The following is a 19796-nucleotide window of genomic DNA, read 5'->3' on the forward strand; positions in this document are numbered from 1 at the left end:
AAGACTGATAGACCACTAGCTAGATCAATTAAAAAAAAAAAAAAAAGAGGGAAGATCCTAATAAACACACTCAGAAATGAGAGAGTGGGCATTATCACTAACCCCAGAGAAATACCAAAAAACCCCAGAGACTATTATGGACACATCTATATATGAACACGAACTAGAAAACCTATAAGGAATCAATAAATTCCAGGATACATACACACGCCCAAGACGGAGCCAGGAAGAAATTGGTTCCCTGAGCACACCAATAATGAGCTCCAAAATTGATTCAGTAATAAATAGCCTACCAACAACAACAACAACAACAACGATAACAACAACAGGACCTGAGGAATTCACAGCTAATTCTACCAGATGTACAAAGAAGAGGTGGTGCCAGAAACTATTCCAAAAAAACTGTGGAGGAGGGACTTCTCCCCAGCTCATTCTATAAGGCCAGCATCGTTTTGATACCAAAATCTGGCGGACACACACACACACACACACACGCACACACGCACACACACAAAGAAAACTTCAGGCCAATATCCTTGATGAACATCGATGCGAAAATCCTCAACAAAACACTGGCAATCCGAACCTAGCAGCACATCAAAAAGCTAATCCACCACGATCAAGTAGGCTCCATCCCCGGGATGCAAGTTTGGTTCAACATATGAAAATCAATAAATGTGATTCATCATATAAACAGATCTAAAGACGAAAAACATATGATGATCTCAATAGATGCAGAAAAGGCTTTTGATAAAAGTTAACATCTCTTCATGGTAAAAACTCTCAATAAACCAGATATTGAAGGAACATACGTCAAAATAATAAAAATCCATCTGTGACAATCCCACGGCCAGTGTCATACTGAATGGGCAAAACCTGGACGCATTCTCCTTGTAAACCGGCACAAGACAAGGTTGCCCTGTCTCATCACTCTTACTCAACATAGTATTGGAACACCTGGTCAGGGTGACCAGGCAAGAGAAATAAATAAAGTGCATCCAAATAGGAAGAAAGGAAGTCAAACCACCTCTGTTTGCAGACGACATGATTCTATATCTAGAAAACCCCATAGTCTCGGCCCAAAAGCTCCTTCAGCTGATAAACAACTCGAGTGAAGTTGTAGGATACAAAGTCAATGTACAAAGATCACTAGCATTCCTATACACCACCAACAACCAAACTGAGAGCCAAATCAGAAAGGCAATTCCATTCCCAATTGCCACACACACACAAATAAAACACCTAGGAATACAGCTAACCAGGGAGGTGAAAGATCTCCACAATGAAAATTACACAACACTGCTCAAAGAAATCAGAGCAGGCAAGAACATATGGAAAAACATCCCATGCTCATGGAAAGGAAGAACAAATGTCATTAAAGTGGCTACACTGCCTAAAGCAATTTATAGATTCAATGCTATTCCCATCAAACTACCAAGGACATTCTTCACAGAGCTAGAAACAATTATTTTAAAATGTACATGGAACCAGAAAAGGAGCCCGGATAGCCAAGGTAATCATAAGCAAAAAGAACTGTACTGCAAAGCTACAGTCATCAGAACAGCATGGTACTGGTACTGGTACAAAAACAGGCACATAGACCAATGGAACAGAATAGAGAGGCCATAAATAATGTCGCACATCTACAACAAGCTTTTCTGTTTTTCTGACAAAGCTGACAAAAGCAAGAGGTGGGAAAAGGACTCCATATTCTATCAATGGTGCTGGTTAGCCATACGCAGAGGATTGAAGCTGGACCCCTCCCTTACACTATATACAAAAATCCACATGGGGTGGATTAAAGGCTTTAATGTAAAACCCAAAACCATAAAAACCCTGGAAGACAACCTAGGCAATACCACCCTGGACATAGGAGCGGGCAAAGATCTCACGACAAAGGCACCAAAAGCAATCACAACAAAAGTAAAAATTGACAAATGGGATCTAATTAAACTTAGAGCTTCTGCACGGCAAAAGAAACTATCAACAGAGCAAACAGACAACCTACAAAGTGGGAGAAAATTTTTGCAGCCCTATTCATCTGACAGAGGTCTAATATCCAGCATCTATAAAAAGCCTAAACAAATGTACAAGAGAAAAACAAACAACCCTGTTAATAAGGGGGCAAATGACATGAACAGACCCTTCTCAAAAGAAGACATACATGTAGCCAAGAAGTATATGAAAAACAGCTCAATATCACTGATCACTAGAGAAATGCAAATCAAAACCACAACGAGATACCATCTCACAACAGTCAGAATGGCTATTACTAAAAACAGAAAAGAGCAGATGCTGGCGAGGTTGCCGAGAAAAAGAAACCCACACACACTGTTGGCGGGAGTGTACATTAGTCCAACCATTGTGGAAAGCAGTATCGCAATTCCTCAAAGAGCTAAAAGCAGAACTACCATTTGACCCAGCAATCCTATTACTGGGTATATAGCCAGAGGAATATAAAGCATTCTACCATAAAGACACATGCACCCGGACTATTCACTGCAGCACTGTTCACAATAGCAAAAACATGGAATCAACCCAAATGCCTATCAATGACAGACTGGATAAGGAAAATGTGGTGCATATACACCATGGAATATTATGCAGCCATAAAAAAGAACAAGGCCATGTCTTTCTTGGGAACATGCATGGAGTTAGAGGCTATAAGCTCAGCAAAGTAACGCAGGAACAGAAAAGCAAATCTCACATGTTCTCACTTATAATTGGGAGCTAAATGATAAGAACTTATGAACACAAAGAAGGAAACAACAGACACTGGGGTCTACTTAAGGGGGAGGGTGGGATGACGCAGAGGAGCAGAAAAGAGATAACTATTGGATACTGAGTTCAATACCCAGGTGATGTAGTCATGTGTGCAACAAACCCCCGTGACACATGTTTATCTATGTAACAAGCCTTCACATGTACCCCCAAACATAAAAGTTTTAAAAAATGTTACAGTGCAAGTCTATTGATGATCAATTCTTTCAACTTCTGTATGTCTAAACACCTATTTTAACTTCATTTAAAAAGGTATTCATTGAGTACAGACTTAAGAGTTGACATTTATTTCTATTTCACGATTTTAAAGATGGTGTGCCACATGACTTCTGACTTGCACATTGCTAATGAGAAGTGTGCTGTCATTCATTTCTTTGGACATCTAAGTGTTTCTTATGTTTTTATCGGATTTTCTAGTTACTTAGGAGAAAGGATATATCTCTGGGAGAGCAGATAGGTAAAATGTCAGGAATGCGTCCCATGGATTCTCTGTGCATAGCCCCTTGGATATACTTTAGATTATGCGTGGCAACATGGATGCATCTTGAAAGCACAGGGCTCAGTGAAATACTTGTATTTCCAGCCATGATGGATTAACAGGAACCGGATTTACCGTCTCGCCTGAATAGGTACAAATCAAAAAAATTATAAGGCTTGACGTTATGGCACCACCTGCATATGGGACAGTGATCGCGGAGAGAAAGGGAACCTGACCAGGTGAGCACTCTGATCACCCAATTCCACCAACTTGTTGCCCAGATAGAGTTTGCAGGCTGCAGCACAGGGGAGCTGAACAGGACAGAGCCTGGCGGACAGTCTGAGTGAAGGAGACAGAGTTGAGAGCTCAAGAGGTCCATAGGACCAGAATTTGCCGGGAGTAATGGAGAGGAGACAGCTGCACAGAGAGGCAGCTCTGGAGACCCTTCAGAGCTAGCCTGTCTGGATGCAGTGTGTGAGAAAGGGGGGAGTGGTGATCGATGACTCCCAATTTCTGGAGTGAGTGGTTGTGTGGATAATGGTGCCATTTACTGAGATTGTGAAGATGGGTGGGGCGGGGGGATGTGTGAGTGTATGGGAGGAGTGAGTATACCAAGTGACCAGTTTTGGACAGGTGAACCATGAAGAGCTCTTCAGACATCCAAGTGGAGATGCCACGTGGGTGGGTGAATGTATGTACTTGGACCTCAAAAGTGAAGTTCAGACTGGGGTTGTAGATTTTTGGAGTGATTAGCACGTAGCACTTTCTGAAGGCTTTTGTTTGTAGGGTGTGTTTCTCTCCCGCAGAGGACATGTTACAGGGGAAGGGCTAAAGAGACACAGGCAGATGACAGGAGAGATTGATATACAACAGCTGGAGAAAGCCACAGAGACAGGCAGAATGGATACCAGTCAGCGGAGAGTAAAAGCTGCGGTCCTAGCAATACCTTCCATTCATACACAGGGGTTCTGGTGAGGCTGACATAAAAACAAATATAAAAATCTACTACACATTTTACAAACAGTCCAGGTTCGACTGCAGATGAGACCACAGCATTTTCTGCCTCAAAAGACATCCGAGCGGAGATGTCACATAGGAGGGTGAATGTACTATGCACTTGGACCTCAAAAGTGAAGTTTGAACTGGGCTTGTAGATTGTGGAGTAATTAGTCAGACACACAGGTGTTCGATTGTCCTGACGGATACCAGGAGGGTCTCAGCGGCAGCGTGACTGTATCACTGATAAGGAAGAGGCCTGACAATCTAAGCAGAGAGTGGACCCGGTGGAGCAATTCTCATACCTGGATGGACCCACGTAGAGCCGCAGAGGCGGGGGGCGGGGAGGGGAGGAGGTGGGGCTCTGTCTCCCTGTGTCCTGAATGCAGAGCATGAGCTTAGGCCTTCTACAGCACAAACCTTGCTTCTTTGGGACAGATGTTGGGGTGGGAGAGGTCTGTCACTCAAACGGAGGTGCCTCAGTCCCCAGGCCAGCAGGAGCAGGAGGTGGGCTTTGGAGTCCGGAAGACCCAGGCCCAAATTTTGCATTTTCTGCTTCCTGGGTCTGTGGTCTAGTTCATGCAATGTGTCTGTGCCTCAGCTTCCTGATCTGTCAAATGGGGGTGCTGACATCCACCTCCCAGCACTGCTGTGAGAGGAAGAAAAGCCCCAGCACAGATCCCTCTGTGACATACAAGCTGCATAAAGGGTAGCTGAGGAAGCAGATGTTCCCAGGACGTCTGGGGGCCAGAGAGTTGGCTAGTGGAGAAGCACACAAAGCGAAGTGCCATCCTCGCCATCCTCTGGCCATGTCCATTTCGTAGCCCCGCAGGTTGAGGATTTCCACTTGTTGCAGTTTAGAGACCCAGCTTATTAATTGTGAGACCTCGCTAATTGTGACCTAAGGCGTCGTGCCGGGGAAACGGGGCATAGTGTATCCCAGACCAGGCTGGAGGAGTTTGGGTGAAAGGGCAGGGCAGGACAGAGAAGCGTTGTGCAAAAGTGGGGGAATTGAGAAGAGATGATTGGGTGGGTCGAGCTGCACTGCAGGGTATGAGTGTGCGCGCCCGCGGTAGGAGGAGGAGGAGGAGAGGTGAAGCGGGTCTGGCGGGAAGAGCGCCCCCACCCTACCTTCGACCCCACCGCCCACCCACCCGCGGAATCGCATGCGCACTGGAGACCTGGAGGAAAGGGCTTTTGTTGGGAAAGCGGGCGGGCTGGAGGGGTCCGCGCATGCGCAGGCTACCCAGCCGCGGGGGGTGCACGGAGAAAAGGGGCGGGGTGGTCCGGGCTGCTGTGCTGGCAGCAGTAGGCGAGGGCGCGGCTGCGGGGTTCCTGGTGCTGAGGACGGACGCCATTGGAGCCCCAGAGAAGGTAAGGATCCAGCCCCAGACAGGACCGGGAGAGGGCGAGTGGAACCCGACACGCTGCGCCCTCCCTCCGCCTCCGGATCTGAACAAAGCCCAAGCACTCAGAACCGGAACCCCATTAGACCCAAGGTCTAGATAGGAGCCCCCATCACCATCAGACCCAGGCGCCCCGATCTGAGCCCTACTGAAACCGGAGCCCAGGATCCTCACCCCTTTAGCGGACCCCTGTGCTGCGAGCTGAGCTCCCTTGGAGCGGAGGCCCCACCCCCACCCCAATCACTCCTAGATTACTCGAACCGAGCTGACCGCTTGCCCCCTTCCTAGAGTGCCCAGTCCTCGCGTTTGAGATCTCCAGCGCTCCGATTGGAGCCTCACCTAGGTCTGAGGCCCCCACTCCATCCGCCTCTAGTGCTCTAGTCTGAGCCCCACCTAGGCCCCCCGCCCGGACCTAGCCAAAAGGTCCCTGGGATTCTGTTTCGCAGAGCTTGCCGCTTGCCGCTGTCCCCGTTGTCTGAGCTCTCCCATCTGCTCCCCCGTCATCCCGGTCCCCTTCTCTGGCCCTTAAATCCAAACCCTTTGTTTCTCTCTTCCCCAATGCATCCCCTTCGGGACTCTTCGGACCCCAGCCCTCCAGAACAGCCCCTCTTCAAATCTAGCCGCTGGGATGGCGAGTCTGCCCATCCTAAACTCCGCTTTCAGTGCGGCGCCTCCTGCGACCTCCTCTGTCCCTTTCCTTGGGCTCTGTCCCTGACCAGGTCTACCCCATCAGAAAGCCAAACCGTCTTCCCCCCACCTCCCCCCCGCCCCCTACTGCCTAATATTGCCTAGTAACCTGATGATTGTTGCCCCTCACCTCCCGGGAGATCCCGCCTCCCATTGGATCCCGCCCCCTCCCCCTGCAGCTGCTTCACTCTCCCTCTCAGGCTGAGCTCTCATCTCCCTGGGACCCGCAGCATGGCTGAGGGAAGCTTCAGCGTGCAATCGGAAAGCTACAGTGTTGAAGACATGGATGAGGGTAGCGACGAAGTCCGGGAGGAAGAGATGGTTGAAGGCAACGACTATGAAGAATTCGGTGCGTTTGGTGGCTACGGCACCCTCACCAGCTTTGACATCCATATCCTCAGAGCCTTCGGAAGCTTGGGTCCCGGCCTTCGCATCTTATCGGTGAGGCCACCTGCTGGCCTGGGCCTTTCCCCTGTGAATGGGGGAGGGAGGAGGGGGGAGCAAGGAGGGTTGTGTGGGAAAGGACTGCCCAGCTTCCCCAAACCTTTCCTCCCCTGCTCGGAAGAAGAGGATTTGGGAAGGTCTTGGGATGTTCAGGGCTGACTGCTGGGAAGAGGCTGGCCAGCACAGGCAAGCTAACACAAGTGTGTCGTCGAGTGACCTGCCTTCCCCAACCCCTCTCTCTGGCCTTGCAGAATGAGCCCTGGGAACTGGAAAACCCTGTGCTGGCCCAGACCCTGGTGGAGGCATTGCAACTGGATCCGGACACACTTGCCAATGAGACCGCCGCCCGTGCTGCCAACGTAGCCCGCGCCGCCGCCTCCAACCGTGCGGCTCGGGCCGCTGCCGCCGCTGCCCGTACCGCCTTCACTCAGGTGGTCGCTAGCCACCGGGTGGCCACGCCGCAGGTCTCAGGAGAGGATACCCAGCCCACGACCTACGCCGCCGAGGCTCAGGGGCCCACCCCTGAGCCACCCCTTGCTTCTCCGCAGACCTCCCAGATGTTAGTCACCAGTGAGATGGCTGCCCCCGGGGCCCCAGTAACCTCCACAAAGTCGCAGACAGGCTCCCCGGCCCAGGAGGCTGCTACCGAGGGCCCTAGTAGCGCCTGTGCTTTCTCTCAGGCTCCGTGTGCCAGGGAGGTGGACACCACCCGGCCTAGCACAGCCTTCCTGGGTCAGAATGATGTCTTTGATTTCACTCAGCCGGCGGGGGTCAGTGGCATGGCCTTCCCACGCCCCAAGAGACCTGCCCCAGCCCAAGAGGCTGCCACGGAGGGCTCCAGTGCTGCCTCCGGTGTGCCCCAGACTGGACCTGGCAGAGAGGTGGCAGCCACCCGGCCCAAGACCACCAAGTCAGGGAAGGCGCTGGCCAAGACTCGGTGGGTGGAGCCTCAGAACGTTGTGGCAGCAGCTGCTGCCAAGGCCAAGATGGCCACGAGCATCCCTGAGCCGGAGGGCGCAGCTGCTGCCACTGCTCAGCACAGTGCTGAGCCCTGGGCCAGGATGGGAGGCAAGAGGACCAAGAAGGTGAGATCCCCCTGCCCCCTGCCACCTCCACACCCCCTTGCTCCTGTCCTTTCCTTCTCCTCCCTTTCCTGCTCCTCTCCTCCCTCTCCTCTCCCCCTTCTTCCTCTCCTCTCCTCTTTCCTCTCCTTCTCTCCTCACCTTCCCTCTCCTCCCCTCTCCTCCCCTCTCCTCCCCTCCTCTCCTCTCAGCTAGTCCATGTTTCTCCAACACAAGTTTGCTGAGCATGTTTTCACTCCACGTAGTCCCTACCCTCAGGACTGGTGGGAGAAGAGGCTGGCTCAGTGCCTGGCACTTAGTAAGCATGCAGCACATGCCAGCCGCTGCTGGTACTGCTCTCATTTCCAAGAGCCTGCTACGGGTGAGGTGCGTGCGGGGCGCTTTGGCACGGGGAGCCTGGTAGCCCTGGGTCTCTCCTCTCTCCAATGATACAGTCCAAGCACCTGGATGATGAGTATGAGAGCAGCGAGGAGGAGAGAGAGCCTCCTGCGGTCCCACCCACCTGGAGAGCATCACAGCCCTCATTGACGGTGCGGGCTCAGTTGGCCCCTCGGCGCCCGGTGGCCCCGAGGTCCCAGATACCCTCAAGGCACGTACTGTGCCTGCCGCCCCGCAACGTGACGCTTCTGCAAGAGAGGGTAAGAAGCCCACCCTCCCCCATCTCCCTCCTCTCCTCCCTTGTGGGCCATGTCTCTGCCCTCACCCATGCCTTGACCTCCCCGCGTGTTCCTCCTTCTCCAGGCAAATAAGTTGGTAAAATACCTGATGATTAAGGACTACAAGAAGATCCCCATCAAGCGTGCAGGTAGGCAGCCTGTGCCCCCTTCGCCATCCCCTAGTCTGTGGGCATCCCTTTGCTTGCTTGGGTGCTGCGGCTGGTCCCCTCTGTCGCCACAGGACGGGGTCCTGGCTGCACCACCCTCGGCAGGGTTGACCAAGGGGCTACAGCTCTATGACGCCTGCTCAGCCCAGGTGCTTTCTCCAACTCTTCCCCCTCCTGCAGACATGCTGAAGGATGTCATCAGAGAATATGATGAACATTTCCCTGAGATCATTGAACGAGCAACGTACACCCTGGAAAAGGTGGGTGCGGGATGGGAGTAGCTCTGTGGAGGAAGAGGGACATAGGGTGGGGCGACCCTGCAGCCCCTCAAGGCCCAGTCTCTGGAGCCATCTCTAACCTCTCCGACTCTGAGCTTCCACTGCACTGGCGGTTTGACTCGTGCTTTCTGCCCTTGGCTTCTCTCTCTCATGCTCTCTGAGTGTCTCGCCATCTTGCGAGGTGGGTCTCATCGCCTCTGCCAGCGTCAGCTCCCACAGCGAAGGTCCTCCGTGTGCTGTCTTCTTCCGCCCTCGCTCACGAGTTTAGATTCCTTGCTGAGGAGCAGTTCTAACAGGGAATCACTGTCTGCCGGCAGGTTGCCCAGCATGGGGTTTGGATCTCACACTCTGTTTTCTCGCCCATGTAGAAGTTTGGGATCCACCTGAAGGAGATCGACAAGGAAGAACACCTGTATATTCTTGTCTGCACACGGGACTCCTCAGCTCGCCTCCTTGGAAAGTAAGAAAGGGAAAGCGGGTTGTGGCCTTCCTCGGTGGTGTCCCTTCCCTGCCCACACCCCTTCAGTGAAGCAGGAAGACGGGGCTTGAGTGCGGTGCACGGCTCCCACACACAGTGAGGGCTGCCTGGTGACTGCTGGATGAAAGGAATGATAGCCTGGGGTGAGGCCTTGCTGCCGTCAGGTCTCCCCAAGCTGCTGCCGGGCTTTACCCGCAAAGCTTCGGAGGAAAGTGGCTTGCCTCTTCCTCCTGCCTGCCTGGCCTGGGCCCGGCAGAGCTGGCCTAGGGGAGAGCTTCCTCTTCAGTGTAGGTCCTGATGTGGAAGGAGCAGGAAAGGTCTGGAGCCATCTCTGGACACACGTTTGCCATTTGCAGAGCTTCGGCTCCCTGCCTCGCCCTGTCCTCTGCAGAACCCTGTCAGGGAAGTGTTAGTACCCGTGTTATAGAGGAGGTGATTAAGTCTCAGGCGGAGGTGCGAATGGTCTGCCAGCAGCTAGTGAACTGTGCCTGTCCTGGGAAGAGTTCCCCTCAAGCTGGGAAACCTGAGAGAGGCTAGTTGGGAGAGCCTGGTGGTGTCTCTCAGGCAAATAGCTGCTACACAGGATTTCTCTTTCTACACCTTTAGAACCAAGGACACTCCCAGGCTGAGTCTCCTCTTGGTGATTCTGGGCGTCATCTTCATGAATGGCAACCGTGCCAGCGAGGGTGAGTGGCTGGACCTGCAACTGGGGGGCTGCCCATAGTCTCATCTTCTGGGTGCCAAACTCTCGTACCTCCTCTCCCCTCGCAGCTGTCCTCTGGGAGGCACTACGCAAGATGGGACTGCGCCCAGGGTATGATTGGCCTCTCCAGCTCCTCCCCTCGGTGCTATCCTCTGGCCAAAGAGGTCCTGGGATTGCAATAGCCTGGTGGTCTGGCGCAAGGGTGTGGGGCGCCCTGGGCTCGGTAGAGAGCAAAGGGTCTCACCGGGGCGGACGGGGAAGCAGTGCCGGACGCTGCTCGGCCCCCTCTCTGCTCTGTGGCCCCAGATGGCATCTAAGAGAGACAGTCAGAGTCAGGAGCTCCATCAAATCCCTACCCGGGGCATCCCTGACCAACAGTCCTCTGGCCTCTGCTCCATGCCCAGGCCTCCACGGCGACTCCCCATGGGCTGGGAAGTCATAGTCATGCTAGGGAGGGCCCTTGCCACCGCCTCTGCTCATGGATTCCTTTCCTTGCCCTCAGGGTGAGGCACCCATTCCTCGGCGATCTGAGGAAGCTCATCACAGATGACTTTGTGAAGCAGAAGTAAGTATCACCTGAGCTAACTGTGACTCTCACTCGAGCATCCCTTGTGTGCTGGTCTGGCTGAGAAAGCAGTTCCCTATCCCACATCTTCAACTGGAGGGATGGGTGCCTCTGGCCTGGGAGTGAGTGGCAGTGGGGGTATGCGAGCGTGTGGGGAGCCGAAGGTCAGAGGGGCCTTGGGAAAAGGGAGCGCACGTCACCTGAGAACACGGTGTGGGGTGTGATAACGGCCACCATCTCCTTGAGCACCTGCCCCGTAGACTGACACGAGAGTTCCCCCTGGTTTACACCTAAGGAACCTGGAGCTCAGAGAGGGGACGCCTCTGAGCGTGGCTCCCAGCTGGTAAGGGCCTCAGCCCGACTCTCCTGATTTTCAGGCCAGGGCCCACCCTCTCCCCGTCCCTGGAGGACTTGCCAACGCACAGGCGCGCATGCACACCAACAGAGGGTCAGGACTTGAGGAGGATGCCTGGAGCACGCTTCTCCTGGCTGACTGTTTCTTCCTTTCCAGTCGTTTCCTCTGGTGGGCCTCTCCAGGGCTCCGCCGGGGTGTGGCCAAGACCCTCAAGGTGGGGTGTGCTCAGAGCAGGCGGCCTGAAGAATGGCTCCTCTGTTTACAACACACCCAACAGGAAGCTGGGGCCATTGTGATGAGGGGCACAAACTTGTGGCCTCCCTACAGACAAATGCCCTACATGTGGCCCCCCTGCACCTCCGCATGGCTTCCGGGGAGGACCAATGGCAAAAGGCTTTGAAGGCCTCACTTTTGCAGGCAGAAGTCCTGGGCGTGGGTTTGGGAATGAGTGAAGGGCTGGAGGGGCAGGGCAGTCCTCTTCCAGGAGCTGAGCTGCAGCATCGGGTTGAGGAGGGGCCCCCTGGAACCCATCCGTTCAGCAACAGGTCTGCTTGGCTAGAAGCAAAGTTCACTTTCCTCTCATGCCAAGGTACCTGGAATACAAGAAGATCCCTAACAGCAACCCACCTGAGTATGAATTCCTCTGGGGCCTGCGAGCCCGCCATGAGACCAGCAAGATGAGGGTCCTGAGATTCATCGCCCAGGTAAGGGAGAGCCTCTGTCGGGTGCCCGGCACCGGGGGTGGTGCTCTCCATACCTTGCTTGTTTCTTGGTCGAGGCCTCCTTCCCATTACCCCATATTCCAGTGAGGGTACCGAACACTCACAGAGGCACCTGAGCACCCTACGCAAGGTCACAGATGGGGTAAAATCCCAGGTCTGGCACAGGATAGTAGGAGCCCCTGATCCCTGTGGTCCTGATTTTGCCGTCATTGCGCAAAGCACACGGGATGGGGTGAGGCGGGCCGTGGGTGCTCAGCCACTGTGGGGTAGCTCTGTGTCTACGCTTGCCCTTTTCCTCCACAGAATCAGAACCGAGACCCCCGGGAATGGAAGGCTCATTTCTTGGAGGCTGTGGATGATGCTTTCAAGACAATGGATGTGGATATGGCCGAGGAACATGCCAGGGCCCAGATGAGGGCCCAGATGAATATCGGGGACGAAGCTCTGATTGGACGGTGGAGCTGGGATGACATACAAGTCGAGCTCCTGACCTGGGATGAGGACGGAGATTTTGGCGACGCCTGGGCCAGGATCCCCTTTGCTTTCTGGGCCAGATACCATCAGTACATTCTGAATAGCAACCGTGCCAACAGGAGGGCCACGTGGAGAGCTGGTGTCAGCAGTGGCACCAATGGAGGGGCCAGCACCAGCGTCCTAGATGGCCCTAGCACCAGCTCCACCATCCGGACCAGAAATGCTGCCAGAGCTGGCGCCAGCTTCTTCTCCTGGATCCAGTAAGAGTTTCAGCAGAGAAATGAGACTCTGCAGGAGGGCTGCAGAGGGGGGGTGAGATGTCAGAGGGAGGGCCCGGATGGGGGCGTTGGGGGCAACGGCAACAGCATGGACGGACACTTATTTTCTTACGTATATCCCTCCCTGGTTCGCATGTGTCCATGGATGTTGTCACTTTGGTTTCTTGTGCTTTTACAGGCACCGTTGACGAACTGCAGCGATCTTACTGGCCAAGCCAGAGTGCCTCCTCTCAGATTCCTTCTCGACACAGCACCCTAGGCAGCTTCTTCCTGTCAGTCAGAGGTGGCATGCAAGATGAAGCTCTCTTTGCTCTTCCTGCTTTCATTTTGTGCTTTTCCTTGCGCTTTCATGTTTTGGGTATCGGTGTTACATTAAAGTTGCAAAATTAATTTGGACGTTTCTTCCTTTACCTGCACACCCGTTGCTATAACTGGCCATGCTTGAGCTTGTAGCAAGGAAACTTCTTCAGGCTCTCTGGGATAGGTGGGCCCCACCTCTGCCAAAAAGACCCACAGGGACAGGTGGGATGCTGGGAGGTGCAGAGGTTGGTTACACTTGAGTGTGCGACCAGGAGTTTGGAGAGGCCCCAGTGCTCACGGTTATGTGATTTTCTAGAAGCCTTCCTTGCTCAGCAGCCCCAGGGACATGGCAAGAGGGGGGGGGCAGAGCAGGGGTTGGGTGGAAGACTGCAGCTTGGTGCCACTGCCCCTCCCGCCGAGGGACAGGGTCCAAGGCTCTCACCAGGATCCACCTCCCACACCCCCTCCTTGGAGACGATGTTCTGGAACCCTTGGCTCATCATCCACACAGTTCAGGACCCCGTCCTCGGTACCGAGTCTGACAGACAATGAGGTGGGCCCCACAGTGATGTTCGCAGCCCTCCAGTGGGTAGAAGGAGGGGCCGTGATTGCTGAGGGAGCGGGACGTAATAAAAACAACGCACGGTGCACAAGTACACAGCCCCTTGCCGGTGATGGAACGCCGGCCTCTTTGGGGCTTCACAGCCCTTCTCCCCCAGCAGCAGGGCTCTCCCAGTGAGGACACCACCAGGCCCACCTAGGTCCCGGTGTGTTCAAGGCCTGAGTGACATCTGGAGGGGTCTGAGGTAGGGCTGCACATGCTTCAGGTACAAGACAGTGAGGGCAGAGACAGTTTGGTCTCCTGGGAAGGGCTCAGTGGCAGGCAGGGACAGTGTCCAGGGCTTTCTGGAGTTCCCCGGTAATGTCCAGGGCTTGGGAGGACAGAGCCCTAGATAAGGAGGGAAAACATAGCAGTGGAAGGCTCCCTGCCTCCCACTCCCCACCCTGCCCCCGCTTCTGTTTCCCCAGGAGGGGCTGCCATCTCCACCATGGCCAGATCCTGACCCAGACCGGGCTGCCTAATTTGGGAGGCCCAGTGGAAAATGAAAACACGAGTCTCCTTGTCAAAAACTATGAAGGATTTCAAAACAGCAACAGCAGAGCATGGAGCCACATAGGGAGCCCTGGTGAGCGTTGGCCTGCATTGGTTGCACACCCCAGAAGCTGTCCGTCAGAAAGGCTTTGGGTGGGTCTCCATATTGGCTGTCGCTGTGATTTCTGCTTCTCTGGTGCTTGGGTCCATGCTTGGCAACACTGACATTCTGGGACTCTGACAGAAATCCAGTCCCAAAGTTTTACTGGAACACACACACACACACACACACACACAATGGAGTCCCCTTCCCTTTATGTCTCCTGGTCTGTGGTCTGGGCTGTGGAAGAGATTAGGGATGCCTGGGACACCACCCCTGGCATCATAAATTTAATGCCATTTGGCCAGGACCTCCCCAGACACCCTTGTGCACATAGCGGGCACATGCCTGTCCTTGGATCAGGGTGGGGGTCGTCACCATAAGCCACAGGAGTGAGTTTGAGCACTGTGTGTGGAAGGCACTTGAGATACGAAAGCTCCACCGGAAAGGAACAAGAAGCAGCCCTCAGAGGCAGGGTGCTGGCCAGGTCACGGCCTCCTCAGGCCTCCAGGCTTGCTGGACACTCCCCCTTTCACGTCACCTTGCAGCGGTGGGGCCTCACCAGGGACCCACTCCCCCTACCCTGTAGGGGCAGCGCTGAGGGCACCTGGGAAGAGAGGAGGAGAGCAGGGAGGCAGGAGCACCTTGGTGGGAAATGGGGGTGGACTGGACTGCGCGTCCTGCAGGAGGGTCAGACTTTCTGTAGACCCCATCATTAGAGAAATGAAAAAGCAAACCATTCATTGTGGCAATGTTTGCAATATATACTACCCGACAATGGAAAAGTTTGCACGCAAAAAAGCAACCTTCTGTAGACCCCACACCGCAAAGGCCCACAGTCCATGTCAGCAAGTGTTTTCTGAGGCCCTGCTGTGGCAGTGGACAGCACTCGCAACCTTCTCCCAGCCAGGCCTGCTTCTTCTGATCACTCCTGCCCCAGGCCTGGCAATAGACGAGCATTGGTGCATTCGCTTGTTTCCAGTTATTGATATCATGCATAAAGTTGTTCTGAATATTCATGTACAATTTCTTGTCTGGACCTATGTTTCCATTTCTCGGGCAAGCCCGAGAGGTGGGGGCAGTAAGGCCGTTTCATGGTCTCAGCCAACTGAGGCTCCGAGAGGGAAGACGCTCTCCCCAAGTCACACAGCCAGGAAGTGGCAGAGCACAGACTTGAACCTGGGACCCTCTGAGGTCGGGGTGCGTGCACTGGGCCCTGCTGTCGGCCGCTCCTGCCATCTAGGGGCTCGCGGTGTCCTGGGGGTGATAAACCCACCTGCTGGGCACTCTCTCCTGACACCCACCCTCCCGCCCATGTGCACATACTGCTCCCCATCTCCCTTCATTGCGCATGATCGCCACCCCTCACGGCTTCCCTGAACGACAGGTTCCACCCTAGGTTTCTGAGGCCTGCCACCGCCCTCCCAGCCTCCTGAGACATCAGGTTGGGTGTTTTCCTTCCTGGGCATCCACCCTGCTGCTCCTCTTTGCTTTCGTCATCATCAGGCCCTGGGCCAAGGGCGTTTTGCCCACTACCTCATGACACCCTCAAAGATCCTCTGAGCTACTACTGTGCATTTGAGGAAAAAGACTCAGAGAAGGGAGGTGACTTGGCCTGAGATCTCTGACCCAGCTTTGCCGCTGCCTCCACTAGTGACCTTGGCCCAGCCTCTTCTCTTGACCAGTTGCATATCGTTTGGTGTGGCATGTGAAGAACCATTCACATGGTTGGCACATTGATTATGATTTGTCGTCTTAATACTGAATTATAAGAGTGCTTTTTTGCGTGCAAACTTTTCCATTGTCGGGTAGTATATATTGCAAACATTGCCACAATGAATGGTTTGCTTTTTCATTTCTCTAATGATGAAAAGCCAGATTTCTAAATTTGATGAAATTCACTTAACGTGTTTTTGCGTGGCTATTGCTTTCTGTGTCATAGCTAGAAGAGTCCTTCGCCTACAGCAGGTTTTTCAAGGCTTTATCCTGAATTCTCTTCCAGAGGTCTTATGCTTTAGCTTTTGTGTTGACATTTAGGATCTTCACAAACTTCGGAGGTTCGAAATCATACCGATTATCTTTTCTGACCACAATGGAATGAAACTAGAAAGCAATACCAGAAGGAGAATTGAAAATGTCACAAATAGGTGGAAATTACAACACTCTCTTCAATAACCAATGGGTCAAAGAACAGACCACAAGTAAATTAGAAAGCATCTTGAGACACATGAAAATGAAAACACCACATACCACAACTAAGGAGATGCAGGGAAAGCATAGTGTTAAGAGGGAAGTTTATTGTGGTAAATGCTTACAGTGAAAAAGAAGACAGACCTCAAATCAACAGCCTGTCTTTATGTTTCCAGAACTAGAAAAGGAAGAACAACGTAAACCCAAAGTTAGCAGAAGGAAGGAAGTAATAAAGATTAGAGTACAAATAAAGGAAATGGAGAATAGACAAATAATAGGGAAAAAAAAACAGTGAAACTAAGAGCTGGTGTCTCTGAAAAGGTCAACATAGCTTAAGCAGATTAAGAGAAAAACAGAAGGGTCAAATAACTAAACTCAGAACGACGGAGGGGCATTACAATTGATACTACAGAAACAAAAAAGATTATAAAGAGAAGACCAGGAACAACTATACCCCAACACATTTGATACTCTAGAAGAAATAGATAAATTCTGAGAAACATACACGCTGCCAAGACTGACTCCTGAAGAAGTAAAAAACCTCAGCAGATCTCGACAACTCGTAAGGAGACTTAACCAGTATTCATCAACCTCCCAACATAGAAAACCCCAGGACAAGATGGCTTTAGTGGAGAATTCTACTAAACATTTAAAGAAGAATTAGGACCAGAAACATACGGACACACACACACACACACACACTTCCCAAAAGAATGTTTATGCATACATATTCAACAAAAGCCTAGCACACCGAGTTCAACAGCACATGAAAGGCCCATGACCACGTGGGATTTATTCGTGGAATGCAAGGAAGTTTCGATCAATGAAAATCAACTAATTTAGTGTACGGTATCAACAAAATGAAGGACAAAACCACATGATTGGCTCAATTGATGCACTAAAAGCATCTGACAAAAGTCAGCTCCCTTCGTGACAAAAACACTCAAACTCCTTGGAACAGAAGGAAACAACCTCAGCGTTACAAAAGTCCTATATAAAATACTCACTGTGAACACTGTACTAGATGCCGAAAGAGCGAAAGCTTTTCCTCCAAGATCAGGAGCAAGGCAGAGATGCCCGCTTTTGCTACTTCTTCTCAACATAGTCCCGGAAGTTCGGAGGGCAATTAGGCAAGAAAATGAAATAAAAAGGCATCCTTTTTATTTCACTTCATTTTATCTTTAGAAAAGGCATCCTTTTTATTTCCTATTTTCTAAATAACCCGTAGCTCAAGGAAAACATCACCAATGAAATCACAAAGTAGTTTGAACCTGATGAAAACTTATGGGATATATTTTAATTGTCTAGATTGCATGAAAAAGAAAGACACAACATTTGCATCTTTCCCAACCATGCTGAGCTGAGCAACAGATTAAACCTGAAGAAAGCAGAAGAAATGAAATAACAATAAAAGTACAAATCAGTTAAAGATAAAACAACACAGACAGAGGTGGTTTTTTGTAAAGATGATGTGATTAAGACATGCCTTGTGTGGGCCTGAACAAAAAGGAGAGAAATAATGAAGCAACCAGTGTCTGGAGTGGCTAAGAAAACATCACTATGGGCAACGAAGATATTAAAGAGATCATTATTCAAAATCATGAACAGCTTTATGCCCACAAATGTGATACTTTGGATAACAAAATGACAGAAAACAGACTAAACATCTGAATTGTCCTACAAATTCTAAACGGGCGGAATCTGAAGGAAACAACAGCAGCAGCCACAAGAACCTACAGACTCTGATGCCGCCACCGATTAATCCTACAAAACATTTGTGAAGGAAAGAATGTCAATCTTACCTTCTTGCCAGGTAACATAAAAAAAAAGGGGAAATGCTTCCCATCCCATTTTATGAGGCAAAAACCTTAAAGGGCATGGTAAGAAATGAAATGCACAGGCCTATCTTTCACATAAGCACAGAAGAAGAAATCTTGGATAAAGCATTAGCAAAACAAATCAGTTAAATCTCCAAAAATGAAAACGTATCACAAACAAGTCGAGTATTCTAGAAATGAAGCGGTTCAGCGCTTGAAAAATCTCTCTCTCAGAAGTAATGTGTGAAAGAGAAAAAATAGGATATTCCCTACAGATGCAGGAAGGGTATTTCATGGGTTTGATTTTTTAAAATGACCACGCACTTATGATAAAACCTCTTAGCCAACTGCAAATAAAAGGAAACGCTCTTGATTCAGTTGGAATATTTTTTAAAAGCCTCCGAAAACAACGATACTTACTGGTGACATGTTGACAGCTTTCCCTCTGAGATCAGGGAAAAATAAATAAATAAATAAATAAATAAATAAATAAATAAATGCAAACCGCTACATCCACTGTCACCACTTACAGTGCCATGAAGGAAGAAAAAGTAATCAAAGCAGTCCTGCAAGCACAGCCTTAAATGCATAAGCATGTCAACCAAAGGACATCCTTGTGAACGTGCACCACAATAATAACACTAACACTCCAGCGCTGGAAACTACTGAAGAGTCCATTAGAAATAAAAGGCACGAATAAATTGTGGCATTGTCATACAATTCAAAATACTGCGCAGGAAGGCAAAGAAACGAAATTCAGCTACACAGCACGACAGAAGTCAATAGTAAGGAGAAAAACCTTACTGAAAAACCAAGAGAAACCCAGATTATAAAATATGTACTGTAAAATATGTACTGTACTGATTCTATGTACGTGTAATGCGTTCACAAACAGGCGGGATTATCTTCAAGTGTTAAAAGTCACAAGAGTGGTTAGATTAGCCGAGGTGGAAGACAAGAGTGACTGGCATGAGAGTGCTTTTGAGCTGCCAGCAATACAGTACACCATTTCTTAACCCAGATCGTAGGGGATCAGATGTCCCTGTGGAACCATTTACTGAGCGGTACCTTCATTTTTCATGCAACTCCATTTTTGTATTATATTCCACTACAGTGTACATAAAGATATTTAAATGAATACAATCCCAGGAATGTCCATAAACAACGGATTCTTCAGCGATTTGTATATTCTCTGACCACAATGCCACAATGGGATCTAGAAATCAATAACAAAAGATCATTACAAACCCCCGTATGTGTTTGTAAATTAAGAAACATCCTCCTTCGTAACCCATGGCTCTAAGAAAAACTAACGTTGAAATGAGAAAATGTTTTGAGCTTACTAACGAAGCAAACTCCAGAGGTCTTTGCCTGCCAATATTACTAAGTCTCCTCTCTGGGGAAGTTTAGATTACACAGGAAGACTCTCCTGCATCTCTGAGAAGGGGCAAGATGCCAGCAATCTGGACGCCAAACTCCAGCGGAGGTGAGGGACTGCAGATTGCTGTAGACAGCAACTGAAATCCCTACGCTGGGTTGGGATGTATGCCTTCAAGTGAGTCTGAAGTTCCAAAGCCCATAAATCTGCTGGTTCATGCTGTGCAGACAGTACATTTGTCCTCCAACTCCCAGAGTTGGGGGAGAGTGATTTGTCATGCTAGGAGGAGCTGAGAGGGGATCTGGGTGTCTAAGTGATTTTTAACTACACTTTCTAGAGCAATCATGCAATTTACAGCCCCCACCATT

General features: G+C 51.0%; 1 protein-coding gene and 1 non-coding gene across 4 annotated transcripts; both read left to right on the forward strand.

Moving 5' to 3' along the window:
• Positions 1 to 5486: 5486 nt before the first annotated feature.
• On the forward strand, positions 5487 to 12940 carry LOC101002821 (melanoma-associated antigen D4). Of its 3 annotated transcripts, none has more exons than XM_003917734.4 (13): positions 5487 to 5629; positions 6549 to 6789; positions 7044 to 7877; positions 8309 to 8512; positions 8616 to 8679; positions 8878 to 8957; positions 9344 to 9435; positions 10060 to 10139; positions 10225 to 10267; positions 10659 to 10721; positions 11666 to 11780; positions 12102 to 12532; positions 12729 to 12940. In XM_003917734.4, the coding sequence occupies exons 2-13, from the start codon at positions 6580 to 6582 to the stop codon at positions 12736 to 12738; spliced, it is 2226 nt and encodes a 741-aa protein (XP_003917783.1). In that variant the 5' UTR covers positions 5487 to 5629; positions 6549 to 6579; the 3' UTR covers positions 12739 to 12940. The 3 variants fall into 3 exon arrangements, with proteins under 3 accessions (XP_003917783.1, XP_003917784.1, XP_009195890.1); XM_003917735.4 differs by having other exon boundaries at positions 6579 to 6789; XM_009197626.4 differs by having other exon boundaries at positions 5520 to 5629; positions 6528 to 6789.
• On the forward strand, positions 11293 to 11420 carry LOC116273375. The gene has a single exon (XR_004181728.1). It is a non-coding gene; the product is annotated as a small nucleolar RNA SNORA11 (small nucleolar RNA).
• Positions 12941 to 19796: the final 6856 nt, after the last annotated feature.

The sequence above is a fragment of the Papio anubis genome, unplaced genomic scaffold (genome assembly GCF_008728515.1).
Source record: "Papio anubis isolate 15944 unplaced genomic scaffold, Panubis1.0 scaffold61, whole genome shotgun sequence".
Taxonomy (NCBI): Eukaryota; Metazoa; Chordata; class Mammalia; order Primates; family Cercopithecidae; genus Papio; species Papio anubis.